This window comes from Mus musculus, chromosome 7, assembly GCF_000001635.26.
Source record: "Mus musculus strain C57BL/6J chromosome 7, GRCm38.p6 C57BL/6J".
Taxonomy (NCBI): Eukaryota; Metazoa; Chordata; class Mammalia; order Rodentia; family Muridae; genus Mus; species Mus musculus.
In genome coordinates, this window is record NC_000073.6 from 25,373,827 (window position 1) to 25,399,392 (window position 25,566).

The 25,566-nt window shown below is 51.4% G+C and overlaps 1 protein-coding gene and 1 long non-coding RNA gene across 11 annotated transcripts in view; one reads left to right on the forward strand and one right to left on the reverse strand.

Moving 5' to 3' along the window:
* The first annotated feature begins 2,992 nt into the window (after nt 1-2,992).
* 4732471J01Rik (RIKEN cDNA 4732471J01 gene) overlaps nt 2,993-25,566 on the forward strand; it is a 189,599-nt gene continuing 167,025 nt past the window's right edge. Inside the window, exons 1-7 of one of the 3 annotated variants that reach the window (NR_073028.1) lie at nt 2,993-3,044; nt 4,157-4,279; nt 4,560-4,629; nt 9,773-9,911; nt 10,969-11,056; nt 11,226-11,474; nt 11,637-11,908. This is a non-coding gene — a long non-coding RNA (RIKEN cDNA 4732471J01 gene). Of the gene's footprint in view, nt 3,045-4,156; nt 4,280-4,559; nt 4,630-9,772; nt 9,912-10,968; nt 11,057-11,225; nt 11,475-11,636; nt 11,909-20,886; nt 22,128-22,501; nt 22,738-22,863; nt 23,151-25,566 lie in introns of those variants that run through there. The other 2 variants (NR_073027.1, NR_015569.3) reach the window with 2 other exon arrangements.
* Lipe (lipase, hormone sensitive) lies at nt 5,701-24,660 on the reverse strand. 8 transcript variants are annotated; one of them, NM_010719.5, is made up of 10 exons: nt 21,675-22,161; nt 14,292-14,827; nt 11,611-11,701; nt 11,354-11,499; nt 10,954-11,139; nt 10,547-10,838; nt 9,627-9,854; nt 9,325-9,501; nt 6,700-7,130; nt 5,701-6,347 (listed from the first exon to the last, which is right to left on the reverse strand). In NM_010719.5, exons 1-10 carry the CDS (start codon nt 21,781-21,783, stop codon nt 6,135-6,137), a joined length of 2,409 nt encoding a protein of 802 aa, NP_034849.2. In that variant the 5' UTR covers nt 21,784-22,161; the 3' UTR covers nt 5,701-6,134. The 8 variants fall into 8 exon arrangements, with proteins under 8 accessions (NP_034849.2, NP_001034596.1, XP_006539633.2 ...); NM_001039507.2 differs by lacking the exon at nt 21,675-22,161 and adding an exon at nt 16,236-16,286; XM_006539570.2 differs by lacking the exon at nt 21,675-22,161 and adding an exon at nt 23,772-24,660 and having other exon boundaries at nt 5,819-6,347.

Genomic DNA, 25,566 nt, shown 5'->3' on the forward strand with positions numbered 1-25,566 from the left:
AAAAAAAAAAAAAAAAAAAAAGAAAAAGAAAAGGCAGGCACCGAGGGAGGTGGACTTCCCATGGTGCAGCTGTTTGTGAGTCAGATGCACGTGCACCCGTAGGTGACCCCAGTAAATGTATCTATTATTTTCCACGTTGTTCCTGATAGGATCTCACCTCGGTTCATGTGCACCCTTTCTACTGGGCAGTACATAGATACTTTTCTCGAAAGTTATACAACAAACAGCCAGAACCAGACAGCGTAAGGGAGATCTGGAATTTGCTGTACAGTCCAGGTTCATCTTGGACGTTCAGTCTTCTTGCTGGGGTGCTGGGATCACAGGCATGTGGCAATGTGTCCTGCTATGATATATCTGCATTTACTGAGAAATAACCTTAGGTAATAGACTCTTGAATTAGGGAACCTGGGTTTTAACCCTAATTACTTATTTTATTACGTTTTTAAAAATTCCTGTGTGTTTGTGTGCGCAGGTATAGAGGCCAGAGGACAACTCGAGAGAGTGAGTTCTTTCCCTTTGCCATGTGGGTCCTAGTGATCAAACACAGGTTGTCAGTCTCCCCTCCCCCACCACAGCCTCTGGCTATAAAAATTGGTCTCTCTGCTTCAGTTTTCCCAATCTGGAAGAATGATTGTTTCAAATAGCATTGCCAAGAGGTTCAAACAGGATGTTTGGGGTGCAAGGCTTGGAGCCTCTCAAGGAAACACACACACACACACACACATACACATACATACACACTGTATTTATGGTAATGATGGGGCAGCTTTATGTGTCCAGCTTGTTGCCGTGGGTACAAACCAGAACACAACCAAGTGTCTTGCTCATTCTCCCTCCAGGAGGCTTATCAGCGGCTGGTCATGTAATTGCACGACTGGGCTGTATGTTTCCCTTGCGTTGGGAGGAGATTTCTGTCAGTGCAGGTGATTCCGCGATTGTGGGGCTGTTTTTGTTTGTGCTCAGAGGCTATAGGTGCTCCGTGGGTGCTAGCTTAGTAAGACCACACCTAACTTGTTGAGGGCTGGCCTTTTGGTGTGTGTGATCTCGCTTGCATCTCTGATGAAGGCACCGAGAGTATGTCTGAAGCTGGAGCCTTGAGAACACCTCTTTCAGTCCCCGAGGACTCTAGGAAGCTGAGAGCTCCCAAAATGAGCTCCAGTTTCTCCTTAGTGGGGTTGGTTGGTTGGCCCAGTGGTTTGTGGAGAGACAGGGTGAAAGGGCAGGTGGGAGGGGCTTAAGCATGCTGGCGGCATTAGAGTAATGGCAGGGTGGGAAGAGCTTCTTGGACAGATGGACAAGTGTTCAAGGTCTGGAGTATAATCCACCAGAAAGTTCTTACCGTTCCCAGGAGTACCCTCCTGTGTCCAGAATTTGCGACAACCACAGTTCTAAGTGATGGAGAAACAGAGACAGGGAGGGAGGGGGCCTGTGCCCAGTCTTCCCTGGGGCATGATCTACCCAGATTAAAGAACAGACGCTTCGGAAAGGCCCCTCCCAGCCTGGGTCACCCCCCCCCCCCATGAATCATTTTCTTATCGTCCCTTACTGCTATAATGGCATAGTTGCCTCTTCCTAATCACTGTTTTTGACCCTAACTTGGCCCAACACCCACAGAAGGCTTGAACAAGGCTGAAACTGGGGAGGAAATACCCTGTCATCTTCCGCCCTGCCTCCCCTGAGCTGAGCCCTGGGAGTCCGAGGCTCTAGCAATTGCTTACCACCTTCCAGAGTCTCACTCTCAGACCCCTCCCTTAGTTTACAGTCCATCTTTTCCTGCCCCTTCCTCCGCCTTGTTAATTAATCTCATCTTCTTTTGTGTTCTCTTTACACCTGTATCTTTTCCTTCCCACTTACATCTCTATCTTGATTGTCCTGCGCTGGATCTCAATTTTCTCACTTGTAAAATGGGGATAATAATAATAATAATGGCAACACTAATGATGCACCAATCGCTTAGAACTACGAGGAAAACACCGAATAATTATGTGAAATGCTTTAGTACAGAACCCAGGTCTCAGTAAATCCAAGGCAAGAGAACTGTTATTATTGTTTTATTAATTTTTAATCTCTTCTTTGGTATCTTTGTTTTTCTTCTTCTTTGTCTTCATGTTATTCTCAAGTCTCCTCCCCACACCGGCTCCTTCTGCAGGAAGCTCTGTCCCTGCCTTCCTTGGCAGGGTCACAGGTAGAAATGACATCCAGACTAAGAGTTCCCCTCCCACCTTCCTTCTAGTACAGGCTCCACCTCAGACTCAGAAAACTTGCCTAGGGGCAAGGCATGGCACAATCCCGCAAATAGCCTCACAAAATCCTGAAACCCAGATCTGTCATCCAGAGGAGGTAAATCAGAGTGACTCACAGTGGCGTCCAAATACCTGGACCCCAATTTTTTAGATTTCTAATTCTTTGGACATAGTTAGGTTTCTTATTCTCAGACACAAAAACCCTGAAGGCTAATCTCTCCCTTCTCAGGTCTTAAGTGCCCCGATCTTATAGGATCAAGGAGTGTGGCTTTCCCCCCAAGACTCAAGGGCTGTTGGGAATGGATGGCTCAGCCCTGGGATCCTCAGCACTCTGGAGGCTAAGGCACATCAGAGACAATTCTGAATAACACAGTGAGTTCAAGGCCAGTCTGTGCAACTAAAAGGGTTGAGGTTCAGTGCCCGGTAGTAGAGACCTTGCCTGGCATACGAAAAGCCCTGGGGTCTATCCTCAATACTGGAAAAAGAGGGGGGAGAGGAAAGAAAGTAGAACGCTTGGAAACACCTCAGGTACCAGAGGCCCAAAGCTCTATTCTTGGCCATTCCGACCACGCCTTCAGCCGGCCTGGCTCTCTCCAGAGGACCTGACATTTCTTAGGGGCGCTTTCCTGAATGGGCGGGGCTGCAGTCCATGTAGGACAGCGATAGGCTCCCAGAGACGTCATTCTCCGTTAGTTTCAGCCAATCTGCCAATAGACAAGAAACCTGCCCCATAGGGATCGGTTCGGTTCGACTAAAAGCCGAAGGTACGCGAGAGGAAACCAGCTCTCCTGGTTGGTCCAGGTAAGTCCTTTCCAGAATGACCAGTATTGGGATTTTGCGTACAGCCTGGTGGGAAAACAGCCGGCCTTGTAGTGGAGGAGTGAGGGAGCTTAGTCAGGGCGCCACTGGACAAGCTGAGTTCAGGGATGTGCAACCTTAAAAATGTACCCATTGATTCTACCTTCCTTGCTTGTCCTGCACGTCCCTCCGTTCATTTCCTGCTGTCATGAATTCACTCACGATTCCCAAGTCATTCACTCACTCAGCGCTCACTCACTCACTCACCCACTCATTACTTAAACATTTCCTGGGCTTTCTGGTGTGCCAGGCCTGATGCTGGGGACCTTGGTGATCAAGATGAGTCAGACCTGGGCCCTGCCCTCCAGGGAGCTCAGGTCAGAGGGGACGACAGGCATTGATGGTCAAGGGTGTGAAGGGGTGGGGGAGGCACAGGAATCTTTTTGCGGGGTTGCCATGGTAGGAAAGAATTTCCAGAGGAGGGGCCACTCACTGGAGCTGACTCTTGGAAGAGTACTAGGTGGCGCAGAGGTTGTGAGAGGGTTTCAGCCTGTGCAAAGGCAGGGAGGCCTAGAGGTTCATTAATTGCCATGCTTAGGTACGGAAATAGAAGATTCATGCTGTCCCCATAACCACCAGGGGAGCTGTAAGGCAATGAGGAGGTGGGCAGCAGCCAGACCTAGGAACTGAACTAACGCTCTCTGTCTGTCTGTCTCTGTCTCTCTTGCTGTGTGTGTGTGTGTGTGTGTGTGTGTGTGTGTGTGTGTGTGTGTGTGTAAAATCGACGGTGTTAGTGCCAGGGATGCTAGTTAGCCCAGCTCTGACTGGGCTAGGTTAGAATAGGAACCAGAGCTGGAGATATCATTAGACCAAGAGGTGGCTCTCTCCAGAGCCTAGGGTGGAGCCTGGACCCGGGCAGAAGCTGAGACAAGTGGTAGAGGCAGGAGGAGTGTTGGGTGAGCTAGGAGGACAAAGGGGTTTCTGAGACAAGGCTTGGGACTGCTGTTCATCCTAGGGTCATCCATACTTGATGAACTAGGAGCAGAATGGAGGTGTATTTAGTGCCCGGATATAACTCCTTTTGAGAATTCTAGGTTAAGTTTTTTTTTTTTCAGGGTCTCACTTTGGACCATAGTTTGGGGCCAGCCTGGACTACACAATGACCTTACTATTCACTATGTAGCCTAGAGTGGCCTCAGACTGATGGAAGTCCTGCTTGAACCTTCCACCTGTTATAGGTATGAGCCACCGTGCCTGTCTTTCTGTGTCAGGTTTTGATTTAGAAGTTACCTGGGTAAGCCCCCTTGAGGGAGGGGGTCCCCTGCTACCCTCTCCTTTTAGAAGCCAATTGTGTCTCTACATCTAGTCTCTCCCTTTCTGACACGATTAAAACCTGTTCCATCTTCTCTGCCCCCCACCCTGTCAAGTCAAGGTCCCGTCAATCATGTCTCGCCCTTTTTACTTCCGCAGACATGTGGTGCCCACAGGCTCAGTCCTTTATCCTTTACTCCCTTTCAGCCCAGCACCTTTGGATGCCAACCTCCCATGACTCTGGACGAGGTCTGTGACATCACATACACGTTCATGGGTGAGGCTCTAGGATAGCATTTCAATCAGTCATGGGCCACTCCTTCCTTCTGGAAACTTCCTCTCCAGCCTCTTCTCTCCTGCCTCACTTCCTCTCAAGCTGATCCTCAGGGCATTCCAGCACTGGCCCCTTATGCCCCATTCCTTTATTGGGGGCCATAAGCGTCAGCACTTTATTCTGGCCCTCCTCAAATCCTGCCTTGATTATTCTTTCTAGAATGAACCTAGTTCTTTGGTTCCAGCTAGAGTGAGCTCCCACGCCTCTCTCCAGTCTCCTGGGTGTTCCTCAGATCACCTCTGAGCATCCCTGAATCCCAGCATCATCACATGCCCTTGAGCCTCCTTCTAGGGACCAGGCTACCTCACTGTCCACGTGTTTCATGGCTAGACCCAAGAGTCACGCTTGCTCCGTTATAATCTAATCCCTACCTTAAGTGAGTCTTACTTCTGCAGGCTTACTGCTGGCTCTAGGATGCTCCAGCCCAGGCCTTGCCTTCACTTGTCCCCAAGCCTTTCTTGCCTCCTGGGTCTCAGTCCCTCACCAGTGCCTCAGCATGCTCTTCAGTGCTCTGATCCTCACAACGATCTTGGTAGCTCAACTATAATCCAGGCTCCTCCCCAACTCCCCACTTTACACGTAGCTTTCTGGTATGGAAGCCTGGATCACCGCTTACTGTCATGCTTCTCTGCCTAGCAAGTTTATACTCATTTTCAAAAATTTAAAAACGATGTGTATGTGTATTTTGAGCGTATGTGTTTGCTCACCATGTTTATACCTGGTGTTCTTGAAGGCCCTGGGACTGGAGTTACAGTTGTGAGCTCCCAGGTGGGTGCTGGGAATTGAACCTGGGTCCTCTTGAAGAGCAATTAGTGCTCTTAACCACTGAGCCATCTCTTCAGCTCTGTGCTCCTCTATTGAAGGTTAAGGTCATTCATCATTGCACTGACCTCTTGAACCTTGGACCAGCAGCTCCAAGGGCAGACTTCGGGTCTAAATCGTCTCGCTAAATCCAGGGTCTATTGGGGGCCAGGCTGATGGGACTTTAATGACAATCACAGGCAGGCAGAGCTTGCATATTAGGTGGTTTTGTTTGTGAGCAAAGCTAGAGTCGGGGTCCACATATTCTAATTTTCCCTTTCGCAGCAACTTTAGTTCAGTGCTGCCATCTGCTGGGAAAACACACTCCCTATTTTTAAAAGGCCTAGTTAAATAACTTTTATTTACAAAAGGCAAAACCGACTAGCCGGGTCGGTCACAGCAGCAGAAGGCAGTGGTAGAGTGCAGATCCAGCTGTCTCAGTGACAGGTGTGTGTGTGTCCCTCCCCCAGGTTCAGCTTTTGGCCCCTGTCCCGCCCCACTTACTGTCTCAAGTTAAGGCACAGCCCACTCCCGCCCGCCCAGCCCGACTGAGGGGGCCTGGAGCCCATCTCGGAGCGCACTCATAACGGAAGCCCGCGCAGATGGGAGCAAGAGGTCTTTTAGTGCCGCCCCCCGCCGTCCCCAGCTCAGTTCAGTGGTGCAGCAGGCGGGGTGAGGATCAGCCGGATGCGCTGCACGCAGAACTCCGTGGCCTGCCGGGTCTCGCGACACAGTGCCGCCAGGCTCAGGAAGCCATGCGGCAGATCTTCTACCACTTTCAGCGTCACCGGCTGGCCCAGGTCGCGCAGTCGCCGCGCGAACATGACCGAGTCATCTAGCATGGGGTCCAGAGCGCAAGCCTAGAAGAGAGTGGTGGTCAGGGTAGGAGGGAGGGAAAAGCACGTGCACACAGATGTGAAGGTTGACCGAGGCAGGGACGGGGGTGGGGGTGGGGGTGGGGTGGGGTAAGGGTGGGGTAAGAGGACTTGGGGAGGGAGTGGGCAGAGAACACGGTGGAGGCGGTGGTTAACTTAATCCTCCACCTTTACCCAGTCCCACCCATATTTTCCACCTGCTCAAGCCTCCTGCCCAACACATCTATCTGCAAATGACAAGACTCCCTGGCCTGGCTGGCTAAGTGGTACTTGGCTAGCTCTTTTCCCCAGGTCGCCCAAGTCACATCCCACTGCCCTCCAGCGGCCTTGTTCTCACCACAAGGTGCACAGGCGGCAAGGTCTTCAGCATGCTGTCAGGGGCCAGCAGAGGAGACATGAAGGGGTTCTTGACTATGGGTGACGTGTAGAGGGGCATGTGGAGGACACCTTGGCTTGAGCGCCGGGGGTGAAACCCCTCAGGGAAAGCAGCGCGCACGCGGGGGACTCCGTCCATGGGTCTCACTTCATCTTTGGCTTCAGCCTCTTCCTGGGAATTCCCAGGCCGCAGAAAAAAGTTGACATCAGAGGGTGTGGAGGGGCCAAGTGTCTCCATTGACTGTGACATCTCGGGGCTGTCTGAAGGCTCTGAGTTGCTCAAGTCCTTTATTGTCAGCTTCTTCAAGGTATCTGTGCCCAGTAAGCCCTCAGGCTGGGCCAGGGCTGCCTCAGACACACTCCTGCGCATAGACTCCGTGGGGCGCACAGACTCTATAGGAAAAGCAAAGACAGAGGCTGCCTGAGGCCAGAAGATAAGCCTGGCCGTGAGTAGGGTGTGTGGATGCCAGACAGGGGGCAGTCCGGGACCAACCACCCCCTCCAGAATGGGACATTTCTGTATCCAGGGTTGCAATCCTAAGGCTGGTAGTCTTGGAGGTGGGGCTGTGTTATAGTGGAGGGTGTGCATGTATTAAGACTGGGAAGTGCAAATCAACTGACTTCTGAAAGCTTCCATTTTTTCCCTCTGTATAAATGTTTTATAGTACTTAGCTTTTAAGTTACAAGAATACAAGAACCCAGGATTACCAACCTTTCCTCCAGAGGAATCAAGATGCATCTGTATTAATTTTTGTCTCTGTGGTGCACATAGTCCTTGCACAGGCTAGTTCCTAGGCTCTTGCCCCTCCCTCCCTCACTGGTGGATTCCAGGCAGGCGCTCTACTGCGGAGCTACATCCCCAGGCTGGGAGCAAGGCTTGACTGTCAGGCAGCACTCTGGCTCGAGCTGCCTCTGGGCTCCACACAGCAGAAAGCTCAGCCAGCCTCTTAAGACTACTTGACCAAAAGGTATGAATGAGCTCATACAACTGAAAGGAGCTTCTGTTTCCAGGCAGCTAACAAGGCTCCAGGGTATGCTACTTTCATGGGTCTGCTCTCCAAAATGGCCTTAGCTCTTTCCACTGAGTAACCAGGCAAGCAAGTGCAGGGGTGATGTGCATGTCTGTTAATTTAATTGGATTCCTACTGCTTGCCATTTTAGGGATTATACTGTTTTATTTCTATTGCCCAAATTGGAATCCTCCTGCCTCAGGTGTGCGGCACTACACATACTCCTAGCTACAACTTGCCTTTATCAATCTATGAGGGCAAAGTGCAGACCAATATAAGAATAATCACTTAAGTGCTACATGACCCAGAGTCACTGGAACAGAACTGCAGACATAGACATGAGATTCTAGTATCTTCTAAGGCACCTGACGGCCAGGGACTGTGTTGGCATTTAACACAAATGGGTATAGTAGTCTTCACTATGACCCAGCAAGGTAAATACACTTGTTCCCACTTTACAGAGGAACAAACTAAGGGTTATAGATGCTAATATTTGTCAGATAACTCATTGAGGCACTGACTGAGTGAGAAGCTGGGCTGGAGTGTGTGCCTCTAGGGTCATCTTTTCTACACAGACCCCTACCCCCAGGACTCAGGGGTCCCTTGCCTCAGATTCAATTTCCTTTTAACTTGTGTTTATATGTCTGTCCACCTGAAGATTCTAAAATTAAACAAATGTGAGCTGTCTTTTTGTATATATGTGTGAGCATGTGGCCAGAGATAACCCTGAGGCATTATTCTTCACGCCACTGTCCACCTTTTTTTCTTTCACTTTTATTCTTTTGTATGTGGGTGTGCACATCTGGTGGGTGGAGGACAATTTGAAGGAAAGAGTACGTTCTTGCCTTCTGCCATGTAGATCCTGAGGACTGAATCCAGGGCAGGCTTGGCAGCAGGTACCGAGCCATCTTCCTAGTCCCCATGTTAGCTTTTGAGTCTTGTCTTTCACTGACCTCAGAGCTCACTGCTTTTGTCTAGGCTGGCACTCCAGCCAGTCCCAGGGACTTGCCTGCCTCTGCCCACCCAGAGCTGAGATTATGGTGTGCACCACTACACCTGGCTTTTATTTGGGTTTTGGGATCCAAACAGGTTCTCATACTTTCACAGCAAGCTCTTTGTTTCCTAAGCAATCCCTCCCCAGGCCCCTGAAGGAATGGTTTTATTGTTATTGAGACAATGTGTGGCTTTCACCTACCTTGAACAGGAATTTGCTTTGTAGATCAGGCTGGCCCTGAACTCTCAGAGCTCTTTCTTCTGCTTCCTGGTAGTGAGGGCCCTGAGAGGTTCTTTTTAAATTTCTTTCTTTCTTTCTTTCTTTCTTTCTTTCTTTCTTTCTTTCTTTCTTTCTTTCTTTCTTTCTTTCCTTCCTTCCTTCCTTTCTTTTTTTTTTTTTTTTTTTAGGCAATTCCTGGAATTGTGACATTGCCTGGGGAAGCAGCAGAATTTCCAGGATGTGGTCTGCTGTGGAAAACTAAGGGCTTGTTGTAGGACCAAGGACAGAACCAGCCTCTCGGTGGCTGTCAAGGTGTCTGTCTGTGCTGTCTTGGCTAGGTGCTTTGGAGAAAGCTCTAACTCACCTGCTGTGGGCGATGTGGTCTTTTGGGGCTTGCGTCCACTTAGTTCCAGGAAGGAGTTGAGCCATGAGGAGGCACCCAGTCGGAGGTCTCTGAGGAACAGCGAAGTGTCTCTCTGCACCAGCCCCATCACGCCTAGTGCCTTCTGGTCTGAGTCAAAATGGTCCTCTGCCTCTGTCCCTGCAGAACGCATGTGGGAGGCTGAGTTGGTCTCTCTTTTTTAGGCCCAGTTCTAACCCACAGACTTGGAGTATCTGAGGCATGCAGGCATTACCGCTGCCATACTCTGAGGGCATGGACCTTACCTGAATAGGCACTGACACACTTAGAGAGTACGCTCAGTGGTAGAAGAGGGTCCATGAGGCTCAGCAGACGAGAGGGAGAAGCAGAGGACTGCAGGGTGGTAACTGGGTAGGCTGCCATGATGCCATCTGGCACCCTCACTCCATAGGCTGCTGCCCGAAGGGACACAGTGATGCAGAGATTCCCACCTGCACTGTCCCCTGCAAGGCATATCCGCTCTCCAGTTGAACCTAGTTGTGGGGAGAAGAGCCCAGTCATAGCCTGGCACGAGCAGGCTCTCAGGTGAGGTACGAAATTCCTAAGACCAAGCAGAATGCCATTTTAGTTACTGGCAAGAGGCATGGTTTGGACCTTTGTGGTAGGTAGTGGTCAGAGGACAGAGACAAAGTACTGGGGACCTGGGGAGTCTGGCAGGCAGCAGCAAGAGCAGGTGGTGGGAAAGAGGAGCTAAGAGCAGTTTTCCCAAGACAGGGGCATCGGATGTTGGGAAACCAAAGGTCAGAGTTAAGGCTGGGAATGGCCACGTTCTGCTCTGTGCCTTGATGTCCTCCTGAGATGTTGGCATTCCAAGAGGGACATGTGAGGACCTGGCAAATAGGTGGGCATGTGAGCCAGCAGACTGGCAGTGCAGGAGAGCAGAAGGTGGGCAGCTGGGGGAGGGGAGGAGAGGGGCTGGGATAAGAGAGCAGGAAGCAGAGATGAAGTGGTCAAGATGCAAGATGAGCAGCAGTGGGGCTAGCCCTCAGTAGGGTCGCAGAGGCAGCAGAAGGGAGGTGGCTGGGGTGAGGGGCAAGAAGAGATGAGGCAGAGGCTGAGGCCTTCGGGACTTAGTGCCTCTCCGGGACAGGACAGGGGTTGAAGAAGGATGGCTAGGGCAAGGGAGGGGTTAGAATCTGTGTGAACGCAGGGACCTGGGTCTCACCAAGCAGGTCACAGTGCTTGACAGCCCAGCAGTAGGCAAAAAAACACTCCTCCAGCGCTCGGGGAAAGGGAGCCTCGGGGGCCAGGGAGTAGTCGATGGAGAAGATAGGGACTCCTAGCTCCTGGGCCCAGTTCTTGAGGTAGGGCTCGTGGGATTTAGAGGTCTGTGCCACAAAGCCGCCTCCGTGGATGTGAACAACCAGGGCCCGTGAACGGGGTGCTTGGTGAGGCCGTGGGCGCAGCTCCAGGCGTGGGCCCTCAGATTTTGCCAGGCTGTTGAGTACCTTGCTGTCCTGGTGGTGAGGAGGGATGTGATCTGTCAGGGCTTTCTTCCTCCCACAGGGTAAGCTCAGGGCTTCAGGGTGCTGGGGTGGGGCTGCTACTGTCTGGGGCTAGCTAGCGGCTTACCTGTCCTTCCCGTAGGTCATAGGAGATGAGCCTGGCTAGCACAGGAGCTGGTCCCGTGTGTGCCAAGGGAGGTGAGATGGTAACTGTGAGCCTGGGATCAGAGGTGAGTGGCATCTCAAAGGCCTCAGGTGGCAAGCTGAGCAGGCGGCTTACCCTCACAGTGGTTGATGCCATGTTGGCCAGAGACTGGGGAGGGAACAGAAAGGACGCTGGGGTAGGGCTATGGAGGCGGTGGGGGCACACACCACAAACCACATTCTTCCTCCTTGCAGCCCAGTTCTTCCTATGTGCTCGCCTTGGGCTTGGGGCCCTGTAGTGAGCGGTTGTGGCTTCGCTGGCCACCTGGGAGTCAGTGTCTATCTGTAAGCATGCCCGGGCTTTCTCCTGGCTCTGAGCTTACCGACAGCACCTCAATCTCAGTGATGTTCCAGAAGGCTTTCCAGAAGTGCACATCCAGGTTCTGTATGATGCGTTCAAATTCAGCCCCACGCAACTCTGGGTCTATGGCGAATCGGCCACCGGTAAAGAGGGAACTGGCGGTCACACCTGGGAGTCAGGGAAGGGGTGTCAAGGAGCCCTGGTGACAGCCAGATTGCTCAGTTGGGTTGGGAAAAGGGGGACAGGAGAGGGTGTAGGCAGGGTCCAGCTGCCACTCACTGAGGCCTGTCTCGTTGCGTTTGTAGTGCTCCCCGAAGGACACCAGCCCGATGGAGAGAGTCTGCAGGAACGGCCGGATGGCAGGTGTGAACTGTGAAGGGATGCATGTGTCACCCAACTACCCAGGACAGGGATGAGGATGGGGCACGAGTTGGGACAGAGATAGGAGTAGGTACATACATTTGGTAAGCTTTTACTGAGCTGCTGTGGTGTGCTGTGGGCATCACCCTGGGTCCTTTCATGGACCTAGTGTCCTCAAAAGGAAGGAGACGATGAACAAAATAAAGACATGTCTGAATCAACTAGTGATATGAAGGATGGCACTAGGTGCATGGGCTGCAGTGATGCCCATGGGCTGGGCTACCTGGCCAGGCCAGGGAGTCAGGATCTGAAGGAGGACAGTGGTATTTCCAGGAGAGGCCAGAGCCAGTGCAGAAGCAGAAGCTGCGATGCTACGCACGGGCAGAAAGGGGAAGCAGCAGTACTGAAGCGAGCATGGAATGGAGAACATAGTGTGCTTACAGCTGAGTGAGACCAAGGGAGGCCCGAGAGGCAAAGAAGGGTCTAGGCTGAGGGACGGATTCCATTCCTTGCATCTGGAGGGCTGTGAACTGGGGAGGCAGAGCATACAGGGTCTTCCTGAAGTCAGGAGAAACAGGGGTGAAGCAGACAGTTCGGGCTAGGTACAGGGAACTAAAAGTCAGAAATGGGGAAATGACAGGTACAAAGAACTTGAGCAGATCTGCTGAGGCCTAGACAAGGGGTAGATGGCTCTCACGGAAGACTGGGAGATACATGTCAGGTGGCAGACAGGGGACTCAGCCTCAGGAGGCCAAGGAAAAGAATCAGTAGAGTTCTTGTTCACTCAGTAAACATTGGGGAAGTTCCGCTGCGTGCTAGGCTTTGGGAGGGGGCGGGGACTGAGTAATATCTGAGATCTGGAGGCCTCCCTCTGCCTTCCTGGAAGTTGACATTTTAGAGGGTGATGCTGTCTTACATTCTAGCAGATCTGGGTCCTCAGGAGCTGGCAGCTGGCCCAGTCTGTGCTCTTGGCCAGGGACCCAGTAGGCCAAAGAGCACAGGAGCTCCTGGCCATTGTGGCTACAATACCGATTTAGGCAGCCTGGAATTTTTTTTTTCCAGTGTTGATGCCAGGACAGCAAAGTAGGAAGATGGCTGGCTCTGCCGGGCCCATCACAATTCGTAGGGTTCGTGTGTGTGTGTGAGGGGAAAGTCCCAGAAAGAACTGTGTTGGGTTGTTCAGGATCAGAGTGGTGGAAGGGACAGAGAAGCTGAGAGAATGGTGGGCTCATCTCTCAGTGAAGGCAGAGAGAGGAAGGCCCTGGAATTCTTTTTTTTTAAATTTTTCGAGACAGGGTTTCTCTTCGTTCCCCTGGCTGTCCTGGAATTCACTCTGTAGACCAGGCTGGCCTCAAACTCAGAAATTCCCCTCTCTCTGCCTCCCAAGTGCTGGGATTAAAGGCGTGCGCCACCACGCCCGGTGCCCCTGGAATTCTTAATAGGGCTCCTTGATACAGCTTGATATAGTTCCTTGGGGCTCCCTGGAACAAGCACTGACCCCAGACGGGGCAGCTCCGGCCTCTGCTCTGACTTTAGTTCTCTATGTTCTACAATTCTCTATCCCCCAACTTATTTATTTACTCATTTGCGTGTGTTTGTTTATGAAGCAGGGTCTTTCTATATAGTCTTGGCTTGCCTGGTATATATATGATGCAGCTTAGGCTAGCTTCTATCTTTAAATAATCCTTCTGCCTTTAACCTCTTGAGGGTATTGGGCTGCCTCACTTTCTGTGTGGTGACAGGTTGCATCTTTCTGAGGTGGTCTAGGATGGGCAAAAGACATAAGGTCCACAGCTTAGGTCAGAACCCAGGGAAGAGATCAGCCACAACCAAGTCTTCCCCACTGTCACCAACTATGATGGGTGTGGTGTGTTGACCCTGTCCTGAGGGCTGCCTAGAAATCATGTGATTTTTATAGTAACTAAGCCCAGGTGCCAATCTGATATCTGTGGGATGGCACCTTCTTCCTTCAGTCCCAGAGTCTCAGTGAAGACGACAGGGAGTGCACGCCCACACAAGAGACCTTTGAGATCAAGAACTGATCACCCTCCTAGGGGCTCAAACTCAAAGGAACTTAGGGGACTACAAAAGAGTGAATGGGGAGGCGGCTTAACAACAGAGTGCTTGCCCAATATTCCTGAGGCTCTAAGTTCAATCCATAATACTTGAAAAAGAAAAAGAACAAATGAACCTCTCCTGCCCTCAGGGGTTGAAGCTCTGGCCTCTTGCATGTTTGAGAGCTCTTTTTCCATTGAATTACAGCTCCAGCTTTCTTGTTACTTTTGAGACAAGCTCAGAGTCAGGCCTCGGACTTGCTATCCTCCAGCCTCAGCTTCCCAAGTAGCTGATGATATGTGCCTGCCGAGTTACCCAGGCCCAGCTGGTGAAGAGGCTTCTGAGACATGGTAGATCTAGTTACGAGCCATGAGTCTGTGCACCACAGAGCCCAGTTCTGAGTTCCTGCCAACTCTCCTTACCAGTCTGTGGGCTGAGTCATGAATCTAGTAATTGTGATTACTGTGGACACTACCTCAAGGACAGGTTCCAGGCCACCAGTGCCTTCACTGTGAGCCCAGAAGGACATGGGGCAAGGGACTCACCTGGAAGCCCAGGCAGCGGCCGTAGAAGCAGCCTTTGTGTAGCGTGACATACTCTTGCAGGAAGTCAGCGGTGAGTCCTTCATCACCCTCGAAGAAGAGCACTCCTGGTCGGTTGATGGTCAGCAGGCGCTGGGCATAGTAGGCCATAGCACGGAGCTGGGTGAGGGCGGCCAGGTAGGCCTCCAGCTCTGCTAGGTTGTGGCTGGCACGGAAGAAGATACTTTTGCGGTTAGAAGCCACATAGCGGGATTTGTGTAGTAGGTGTGCCAGGCAGCATCGGGCTGTGTGCACCAAACTACGGTATCCGTTGGCTGGTGTCTCTGTGTCCAGGTCAAAATGGTGTGCCACACCCAACAGTTGGCCTAGGGTTGGTTCCAGCCCCAGTGCCTGTTCCCGAACACCTGCAAAGACATTAGACAGCCGCCGTGCTGTCTCTCCTGGGCCCTGGCTTGAGAAGAAGGCCATATTGTCTTCTGCGAGTGTCACCAGCGACTGTGTCATCGTGCGTAAATCCATGCTGTGTGAGAACGCTGAGGCTGTGAGAAGATGGGAAGGTCTGTGGTTACCCTTTGCTCTGTCAGGCCCAGGAGTCCATGCCCTTCCTCTCTTTCCCTAGGCCAACCAAGTATTCAAACCTAGGACCGTCCTTGCTGAGATGCAGGAGTCCAAAGCCGAGCCCTCTCCTTCCTCAGGTCTGTCCCAATCCTCCTGGAGACGCAGGGGCCTTCCATTATCTTCTCTCTCACACCTAGGAATTTATCTCCTTGTCTTCTAGAAGCCTGCGGCTGCATCCTCATCCTCTTTCTAGCAGCTGGGAGTCGAAGCCCTCAGACTGAGCAGACCCTGACTAGCTCCTCTTCAGAATTAGAAACCCACTGACCAGGTCTTTTGGCCTTCTTCCTGGATCTAGGAGTCCAATCTCCTGAGCCCTCTATTCCAGAGGCGGGCCCACCCTCTTCCTTCTTCCTTCCAGGTATTCAAGGGTGAACTCCTATCTTTGTTTACTGTCTTTGGACTTGTCCTTCTTGTTCTGGGAAATCGGGATGCTTAGCGGTTCTCCTTCTGAAGACCCACGCATTCAAGTCCCACTCCAAGTTTCCTTCTCAGTCTCCTGGGTTGCCTATAAGCCCTTCCCTTCTAACAATGGTTGGGAACGTTACTCCCTAAGACCAGCCATTACTATCGCCTAGGACTGCCCTCTATACCTAGCCCTCCTTCTGAGCCCTATCCACAATACCAGCCTCTCTGCACCAGGGACTCACTCCTGGTTACTTAAGCCTTCCCTCCTTGTTTTCCTGTAGGATTCCCTAAACCCAGCATCCCTTCTTTGGATGGTCTCCTAGCTTTCAGCCTTGCCCACCTGCCTTAGACTACACTGTTCCATTCTCCTGCCTGAAACAACAGTTCAAATAGCTAATAAATATTCATCTCTCTAGCCAAACCCATGCTACGGTTTAGATTGCCCACAAAGACCCTGGATGCACTGGTTCAGACATAGATTACAGGAGGGGAAACTAAGGATCATCAAAGAGCCAAAGGTTGTATGCATAATTACAGAGCCCACTTAATCACCGATTTCTAAGTCCAGAGTTCCTACATACAGAGCACTCCTCCTAGGACTCTGGAAGCTCAGCTTCTACTTGTCCTTCAAAGTCTGGCTCCATGCTTGGCTTGACTTCCCACATTCAGGGTCCTTTGTGATCTTCTTCCAGCGTCTCCTTGGGTATTCCTGCTATTTAGACTTGAATACCACATCTTGGATAAGTTGCCCTTGACACTTTGGTAGGGACATTACAACCTTCCTGAGTGATTCCCCCCACCCCCCTCTGGAAGTCTAGGGCCCTGCCTGGCTCCTGGATTTGCAACCCCTTGTTTCCCTAGAAGACAGTGTCTCCTCTCCCCTCCAGGCCCTGGGTTCTGTCTCTTGGTTGGGCCTGCACTCACCCCTCCCTGGCCTCTTCCGACTGGAGCTCCCCAAGCTGGCACAGCAGGTCTGTGGCTAGTGCCAGTAGCAGCCTGGGGCGATAAACTGGGGGAGGGACTAGTGGGGTAGGGTGTGGCCACTGCTTCACCTCCTATCCAGAAAGGATAGTGAGAACCACATGCTGTAAACAGAGCCCAGAGTTCAACTCCTTGCCCCTCCTGCCTGCTGGACAGGCAGCTCAACAGAGTCCTCCTGCTAGGTTCTTCCTCAGAGCCCTGGATCCCTGCCCTCTCAGCCCCTCCTTGCTTACACCAGGGAGCCCAGGCCCAGGCTCTCCTTGCTCAGACTCGGGGATCCAGTTCCAGTCTTCTCCCTTAGGACCCAGGAGTCCCAAGCTTTAGTCCTGAACACACTGTCCCCTCTCCCCCAGAAAGCTGTCCTCTCCTCTCCCCCAAGTGGATTCAGGGAGCCAAAGGCTCAGTTATGCCAATTCCCCCCCTCCCGACATTGGCCCTGGCACAGATGTCTCCAGCTGTTAGGGAAAAGAAGTGGCCAGCCCTGCTGTCCCCTCTGGGAGTCCAAAAGCCGATTAAGGGCATTACCAAACTCAGCTAGGGGCCTGAGTCACAGGCCCTCCTGGGTGCTATTCTTACATGTGCATCCTTGGCTTACCCGTAACTTCCGCAGCCCACCCTGCCGACAGTCCATGGGAGACCAAGGCTCAGATACTTTTGCAGGGTCTTCCGCAAACTCCTCACCTAGCCAGCTCTTTCTCACCCTCAGGCAGGCCTCAGCTCGTGGTGGTCGCTCCCTTACGTCTCCCCACCTCTAACGTCCACTCTCACTTACCCACTAAAGCTTATCTCAACCCCAGCACACTCGTACCTTTGCTTTTCTGTCTGTGTCCTCTAGGACGGACACAGATGGGTTTCTGTGGAGGCACAGGGCTCATAAAGTGCAGTATGACTGCTTAGAGCACAACATTACAAATGGCAATCAGCTGTGGGGCCTTCCAAAGAGCCTGCTGTACATGGGAGGCTGACAGGCAGCACATGTCTGCCTGTGGCCCTGGCCTGTCATATTGATGAAGGGAGAGGGTGGCCCCATGGCCCAGCACACTAGCAAATACATGAAGGGCAGAGGGCACGAAGTAGACTGAAGGCCAGAGGCAGTGGCTGGGAACCGGGGAGAGGGTTGCACCTTCCCAGGACTTGCAGACAGACAGCTGGACCAGACCCTCAGGGGTGGTTAAGCTAAGCAGCTGTTACAGTGGGATACTGGTCCAGGTCACTTGTTGGGTGATCCTAGGTTAGCTCTAAATTCTCCATCTGGAAGCTGCTGAGCCATTCTGCCCACCCAGGGTGGGTGGACTGCTTCATGAGCAGTCCCTCATGGGCTTTCCTCCTGGGAGTGGAACCCATGTGCTAAGCATGCGCTCCTGTGAGTGCTACCCCTAGCCCAGGGAGGCAATGCATGCGTGGTTTGCTCCCTGGCCTCACTCAGCTTGGCCTCACTGATGGAGGCGGGGGAGGGGGGGTTGGGGGGGTTGGGTTCTTTTTCCATGCAGTTCGTCACTACCCTAATACACTATATGACTTCATAATCATTATTTGTTCTGTCTCCCCATGAAATTGTCTGTACACCCTGAGTTCAGGGCCTTCTCTGTTGTGTTCTGCTCTTAGCTGGTACAATTTTCCACTTTCTAAGCCTAGCCTCACTCACTTGTCACACTGTATACCTTATATCTGGCACATCACTCTGCTAGGACTGACTGCCTTCCACGCCAATGTAATATGTGGGGAGTACGGTGTTGGGACATTTTTTGAAGATGAGGAACACTTGTGGAAGGACAAGTGATTGGGATGAAGCAGTGGGAAGGGTTGGATCCCCCAAGCCCTTGTGACTTCTGGGCCCTGCTCTTTGCCCCATTCAAGATTCCCTGAAGACTGGGCTGGCTAGAGGCAGGAGGGAGGGATACGGAGATTGCCAGAATCCCAGGCAGAGGGCACTGGGATAAGGGCATACCCAGTGGGGACATGGGTAAGTATGGCAGGAGTGGGACAAAGGTAGGGTCGAGGGGGGGCTGGCAGTGGGGGAGGGGGCCCTAGCCAACTATGACCCAGTCCTTTGCCCTGCTTTGGTGCTGGGAATCAAACTTGTAGACAAATGCTAGACAAATGTTCTGCCCCTGACCCATGCTCCTACCTCCTCCAGCCCTTTGCCCTGAGAAGCCACTTGTCAGCTGAATCAGGCCTGGACTTTGGTTCCTGGGGATATACCAGGTCAATGTACCTTGTTTCTTGACATGTCTGAAGGTATGTGTGTGTTTGTTAGCCTGTGAGTCTAAGTTTTGTCTTAGTCTTTCAGCTTGTATGGGGATGTGCTCATGTTTTTATGACTCCACACCCTGGGACTGGGGATGTAGATCAGTTAGTGCAGCACTTGCCTCACTCCACCTGGATCTGGTCCCCAATTCTGTGCAGACTGAATGTGGGGGTGAATATTTGTAATCCCAGCACTATGATAGTGGAGACAAGAGGATCTGATGTTCAAAGTCATCTTGAAGTAAATGGTGAGTTTGAAGCCAGCCTGGGATGTATATATGATGCTCTACCTCTCAAATAGCAGCAACAACAATAAAAACAACAAGAATCGATGTACATGTTTGGGTGTGTCACGGTCTCCACGTGTGTTCGTGTGTGCTGAGGATAGGACTCACTGTTGGTTCAGGCAGAGAGCTCAGGGGTTGTCCTGTCCATTTCCCTCACCTATCCCCATCTACTGGACATCCAGAAGCAAGCCACCCACCTCCACTACCTGGTCCTCACTCCGTGAGCCTCCTCTGACTTAAGCCTGTTTCCTGCAGAGCATCCAGAGGATCTTTTGAAAGCATAAGGCTGACCTTGCCCTTCCAGCCCACCAATGCTTCCCTGCCTTCCTCCCAGATAAAGCTTCAGACTTGGGCATGGCCTTTTAAGCTGACCTAGAGCCCACCTTGCCTGCCCCAGCTTCCTGACCCCAGCCTCCGCCCCCAGACCTCTCTCTGCATTGTCAGGCGCTGCTCTTCCAGCGGTGTTCCTGCTGCTCTGCTCTCCCCACCTCCCTTGCTCGGTAGCTGATGCCTGCCCGTCCATGAGTCTGATGTCACCTTGTTGGAAAAGCTACCCACGCTCATTTTCTCAGAATTTTCTTTCTTGAAAGCAGGACACATTTTCTCATGTAGCCCAAGCTGGCTTCAGACTGACTATATAGTCAGAGACTACAAGACTTTAAGCTTCTTTCTGATCCTCTTGCCTCGGCCTCCCTACTTCTGAATTATAAGCAAGTGCTATGATGCCTACTGTGTGTGGTCCTGGAGACAGACCCTTGGGCTTTGTCCATGCTAGTCAGGTACTCCAGTAATAAGCTACATCCCCAGCTCCAGGATTTTTCCTTTTATCATACTGGCTTGTTTACAATGTTTTGTAAATGGGTGAATGAGAGAGGTTGAGACAGAGTTCCACTCTGTAGCCCTGACTGACCTGCAACTCACTATGTAGCCCGGGCTTGCCTTGAACTGACTCAGCTTCCCAAGGACTGGGATCAGAGGTGTGCGGCACATGCCTGGCAACAACAGTCTTATTACCATCTGTGTCCTCAGCTCTACTGAGACTGCCCTGCTAGTTACAGAAAGCCGAAGCCTGGCACCTCTAGGTATTGAATGTCTGTCTCGGGATGAAATCTTTGTGACTAGAGCCTTTTAGATTCAGAATTAAGGTTGAGGCATACAACAGCTGTCAGCTCCACACTCCCTGCTCTGAGAAGGCTGAAGGTATCCATCTCCCTGCCCTCACTGGACAGGTACAGGAAACCCAACCAGCTCAGTGCCTCTGTGTCTCTGTCGTCATTTGGGAAATGGGCTGATCATAATGACAGCTGTCTCATCCAGTTACTTGTGGCAAGATCACAAGGATAAATGACGGCTCCAGCCAGTCAGGATACCCTTGGGGCAGAGGTGGGATCTGATTCACAGGTCTGAGGCCTGGCACTAGGAAGGGCCTCAGGAAATGACAGTCACTTCTCAGAGCTGCGAGCCTTTGTGAGTGTGCTTACCTGAACCCCGTGCAAGGGAGGAGCCTTACTCAAGCAGATTCTTTCTGACTCCTCATGACACTAAGGGCAGCTTGGCTATTAACAGCTCCACGTCACACTTCACACATTCCTTTGCTTATCAATCTAATAAATACTTGAATGTCCATGTGTCTGGCATTCCCTGTAAACAAGGCAGACACAACCCTACTCTTAGGGAGACCAGTGTCTAGTAGAGTCAGACACTCTACTCAGCACACTCAGCCAGACAGTAGACTTACATACACCTCTCCAAAACACACACATTTGAATCTGACAACAGCCCTACAGATGCCTGTTGGGAGCTCAGAAAAAAAATTGAGAAAAGGTCCCTGTTCATTACTTCACATTCATAGCAATTTGGTACAATGGGTCTTTGCGATTGAGGTTCCATATCGCTTCAAAGCATAGTGTTCTGCTATGTGTCTTTGTTGGGGGATAGGAGGCTTCAGGGTCCTGCTTGAGCTCCAACACTTGTCTACCAAAGGAGGATGAGGAATGATGAATTTGGGGGTTTTGGGTCTGGTAAGCCATGCCAGGTTTTTTCTGGTTTTGCCTGCACAGGAACCTGTCCCTGGAGTCTGATAAAGATCCATGGACTGCCGGTGGAGCTGCATAGCGGAGGGCTTGCTTAGTGTTCACCAGGCCCTAGGTTTGGCTGTAAGCAGCGCCACAAGACAGACAAAACTCATAACCAAACCAGGACTTAATGCCTGCTCTGATTGAGCCATGCAAAATCTTTGGTTGTTCTGCCACTGTTTCTCCAGCCTTTTGGATCCAGGGAAGCTAAATGGTAACTCCCTCCTTTCTCTAAGGACAACGTAAAAGTTCTCATGTTTTGCAAGTCGCCCCAGGGTTGCTGGGTTGATGAAGGTCGATTGTCAAAGAGCAGATGGATGGATTCACTGAGAGAGTAAGAAGGGGCTGCAAGGAGCTCTTCCAATTACCGGATGCCCCTTCTGCCTACCTTTTGCATTCTATTTATTTAGAAAAAGCGGTTAAAAACCCTTCTACGTTATTCTTTTAAGAGGGCAGAAGACATGAAAACCGCTTGAACCGAAACAGAAAACACTAAAGGCACAGCTCTTGGCCACACAGAAAAAGGAACCTGAGAGAGAACCTTATTCCGACAGACGAGCATTTCGGACACTTCCCCAAAGACCGCACTGGGACAGACGTAGTCCTTACGTCTCGGTGGGGCATTCTACTCTCACATCACCCCCCCCCCCACGCGCAGGACGGCAGTGGATCAGTCCACGGGTCTCTTCCCCCTCGTGGAAGTGGGTCAGTTCCCCCAGTCCCCAGTCCCCCGCAGGATGTGCGGGATTTCTTTTAAGCTGTTACCGACTCACCTTTGATCTTGCCTTTTCGCCACCGCCTGCGACTGCGGTTCTTCGATCCTTCTTTGCCCTGCTTGGAGGCCTGGGCCCCCACGGGCGCCGATTCCACGGCCGGCTCCATCAATTCTTTCCAGTCCTGGCGCGGGGCCCAATTCCAGCGATCAAGTTCCTCTCTTAGAGTCAATCCTAGTTACACACCACTGCCAGGCCCCCAAACCATCCAATCCTGGGCAGGCTCCTCGCGGAGCTCCGCCTTTAATGGGTGGGGCTGAAGGTCTTGGCCCGCCCATCTGCTCAGATTAAAGGAACCGCGCAGTGCACCGTAACGACAAACAAAAAACCAAAAACCAAAAACCAAAAAAAAACCCGCAGTCCTGGAAGCAGCGAGAAGTGCCCTCACAGCAGGAATAGTGAGGAGTCGCGTTAGAGTCACCCCAACAAAGAATTCTCAGTCATCTTGTGCAGGTGCTGACCCTCGCCATCTCATTCACCTTTCCTTGAACCTGGCCCGCCCACTTGCCCCGGGAGCCGGAAGAACGGGCGGGCGGGCAGGGGGCGGGCAACCCAAGGCGTGGGCGGGGACCGACTTGGGGGCGTAGCCGCGCTTGGTAGCCGTTTGGAGAAGCCCCGCCTTTTCCTCCGCCCCCTCACGTGGTCGTCCCTGTTTTTTTTTTTTTTTTTTTTTTTTTTTTCCCCCCCAGACAGGGTCCTAGGCTGTAGTTGAGGGTGGCCTTGGCCTCTCAGCAAACTACCTTCCAGTCTCACATCCGCGCTCCCTCCTAGTTCTTACTGCTCTGCTTCATGAGGTGTCTCTCCCTCTGCCCTGCCTTATTCCCCAGAATCAAAGGAAAGGGGAAGACAGCAACACCGCCGGCCTCAGGGTTGATCTACAGAAAGGAGCGTAAGTCGAGGGAGCCCACGTGCCCCGGAAAAGGCGGGAAACAGAGGAGGCCCGAGACTCGCACATGCGCACATGGCTCACTGTGCTCCCAGTTGCTTCTGGGTTGCCCATGCCAGAAGCTTCTGGAACCCGGCTGCCCTGGGAGGATTAAGCCTCGATTTTCTTCTTGACAGAGTGAGCATTAATTACTCTGTCCTCGGAGAAACCTCTCAGGCTTTTGGGGAGGAGGGACGGCCCTCTGAGGTGAAAGACCATCACTAGCGGCCCTCAGGACTCTGACCTTCCCTCTGCTCCTGTCAGGACTGGGTCCTATGGCTGTTACCTGCCATTGCTTCGGAGAGGCGGCAAGGAAGAAGCGCCACAGCTCACCAGCACTTCACTACGCTGTTTCCATTCCGCCTGGATCTTGCCACAGACCTCTGCAGCCCTATCCAGGCCCTGCTCCCAAGCTTCTCTACCCCATGAAATCTAGTCATTCCACGGCGCTGAGGCCCTGTAGAGGCACCGGGCGGCAGAGGTGAGACCGTCTCGAAGCAGAGGCTGTGAATGGCCTGGATGTTCGGCTAGTCTACACACACTTGCCAAGTGTAAGGCCCACATTGGGCATTGTGCTGCTATTGTTTAGTGTGATGTTTGCCTCACAAGTACCGCTCAGCCATTTCTCTTTCTTCCTTTCCCCTTTCCTTTTCCTTTTCCTTTTCCTTTCCCCTTTCCTTTTCCTTTCCCCTTTCCTTTTCCTTTCCCCTTTCCTTTTCCTTTCCCCTTTCCTTTTCCTTTTCCTTTCCTTTTCCTTTTCCGTTTCCTTTTCCTTTCCCCTTTCCTTTTCCTTCCCTTTCCTTCCCAAATGAATGCAGGGAAGAGGGTGGTTTCTTTGACCTGATTCCTGAGTTAGAGCTCTTTCCCACTTCACTTTGATTTCCTTCAACTCTTTTGTAGGGGGCAGCCCGGTGTAAAGGGAGACAAACCCTGTTTTTACTCCCGTGTTTGCTGTTCCCAAACTGTAGGGCCGTTTGTAAGACCCTCATTGTTTATATACCTCAGCGTTCATTCCTTCTCGACAGACTGGGCTGGGGATGAGGGGTGCGCTTTATTTTACAGAATCCTTCAGAGATGACCTGAGCGTTATGATCGCAGATACAGAAAATACTTAGCACAACTAAATGACTGGCCCGGGAAGGCTCTGTCTAGTCTTCCAGGTTCAGACTCACCTGTGTCCCAGTAGTGTTTGTGTTTCTGGATGCTAGTCTTCTTCCCGTGTGGTAATTTACCGCCATATCCTGACAGCTTTTCAAACTCAGGTTTCTTTTTGGAGAGCAGTGCCATTTCCGGGATCGCTGTTCCGTAACTTGGCTTTGGAGAATTTGACTTTGAGGATGAACTCAAGCATTTCTCTATGTCAGACACGGTAACACAGTCAAAAAATGACTTCCACTCTGGAGATGTCTGCTGTATGGATAGGTCATGCAGCCTTGTTAGAAACCCTGACTCAGTCAAAGATCCCTGCTTAGACTTGGCTCCTTGGACTAGAGGTGTTTGCTGGGCTGTAGGGTCTGACTGTTCAGGCCCCTCTTGGGATACCAAGTTAGTTTGGGTAGAGGGTTTCTTGTCCGGTCCAGATACAGCCTGGGCTGTAGATGTAGTCTCTGCTTCTGTAGCTGGAGGTGGTTCTGCTGGTCCAGATTTTGTCATCCCCATATGTTCTTCTCCGAGTTGTGGTTCCTGTGGAGTTGTATACACTTTTCCTGCCCCAGGTCCATTAGGGGAGATGGCTTCCTGTTGATCCAAGTGTACTTTCTGGCTTGGGGATGATTGCTGTGGTGCAGGGAAGGCGAATGGGGTGAGAAATTTCTGAAGCAGAGCGGATTGTTGGATTCCCTGTTCCTGCTGGAATTCAGCTTCTTGCTGGGCAGTGGGCTCATTTGGGAGACTTTGTTTCTGTGGGGTACCAGATTCCTGCAGCATCTTTGATCCTGGGTGGTCTGTGAGGGTTGTTTCTGGCCCAGGATCTGGCTTAATTATAGGTCTCTCCTGTGTCTCAGGTTTCCATTCTGGCCTAGATACTGAGGGAGAACTTGGGTCCATAGTTGTTATTTCCCCTGGGAAAGAAATTGGTCTCCTAGGCTTCATCCTTCTGCTCCCTACCCTTCAGGCTTCCTTCCCTCTTCACAGATCGTTCATGATGGCACATCCCTTTGGGCTCTAATCTTTTGTCCTGGCATTCCTGATCTTCCTTTATAGCTGATCTGTGAGTTTATCACTGCTGGTCCCCACTTCTTGCCAGGTGATCTCTCTGTGTCTCTTTGGGAGAGGGATTAGGACTAGGAAGAGGCTCATGTGCCCAGTACTGTCTTACAAGAAGGGAGGGGCTTGTTCTCTTGTGTCATAAATAGGGCCCCGCCCCACTCACCACTCAGTTAAAATGACCAGTGACCCTTCTCATAAGGCAAGTATCTTAGTCTTCTGTTTCATCTGGGATGATTCTAGGTGAGCTAGATGAGTGGTCCCTACCCCCAGAGATGGGAAACTCATGTAGCCCAGGCTGGCCTCAAGCTACTACTATTCTTCCTGTCTTCATTTCCCAAATTCTGTGACCACAGGTGTGTACCACTATAGTTCAGTACTTTTCCCCCTCCTGATACCAGAGGAATACTTAAGGAGTCTTTATACTTTTAATCATAGTTTCCTTTTCATTCATTCTTACAACTTGGTTGCCTTTTGAATTGTCTTAGACTGTTGCTCTGATCATTTTATAACTCCTACTAAAAAGGAAACAAAACAAAACAAAGCACATACCATCCTGTTTTTATAGGCTCAAAACCCTTTTGAATGACAGCTCAGATCCTCCATACCATCTTTCTAACCTTGAACTGTGTTTCTTTTTTTTTTTTTTTTTTTTATTTTATTTTATTTATTTATTTATTTCATGTATGTGGGAACACTGTTGCTATCTTCAGATACACCAGAAGAGGGCATCAGATCTCATTACAGATGGTTGTGAGCCAC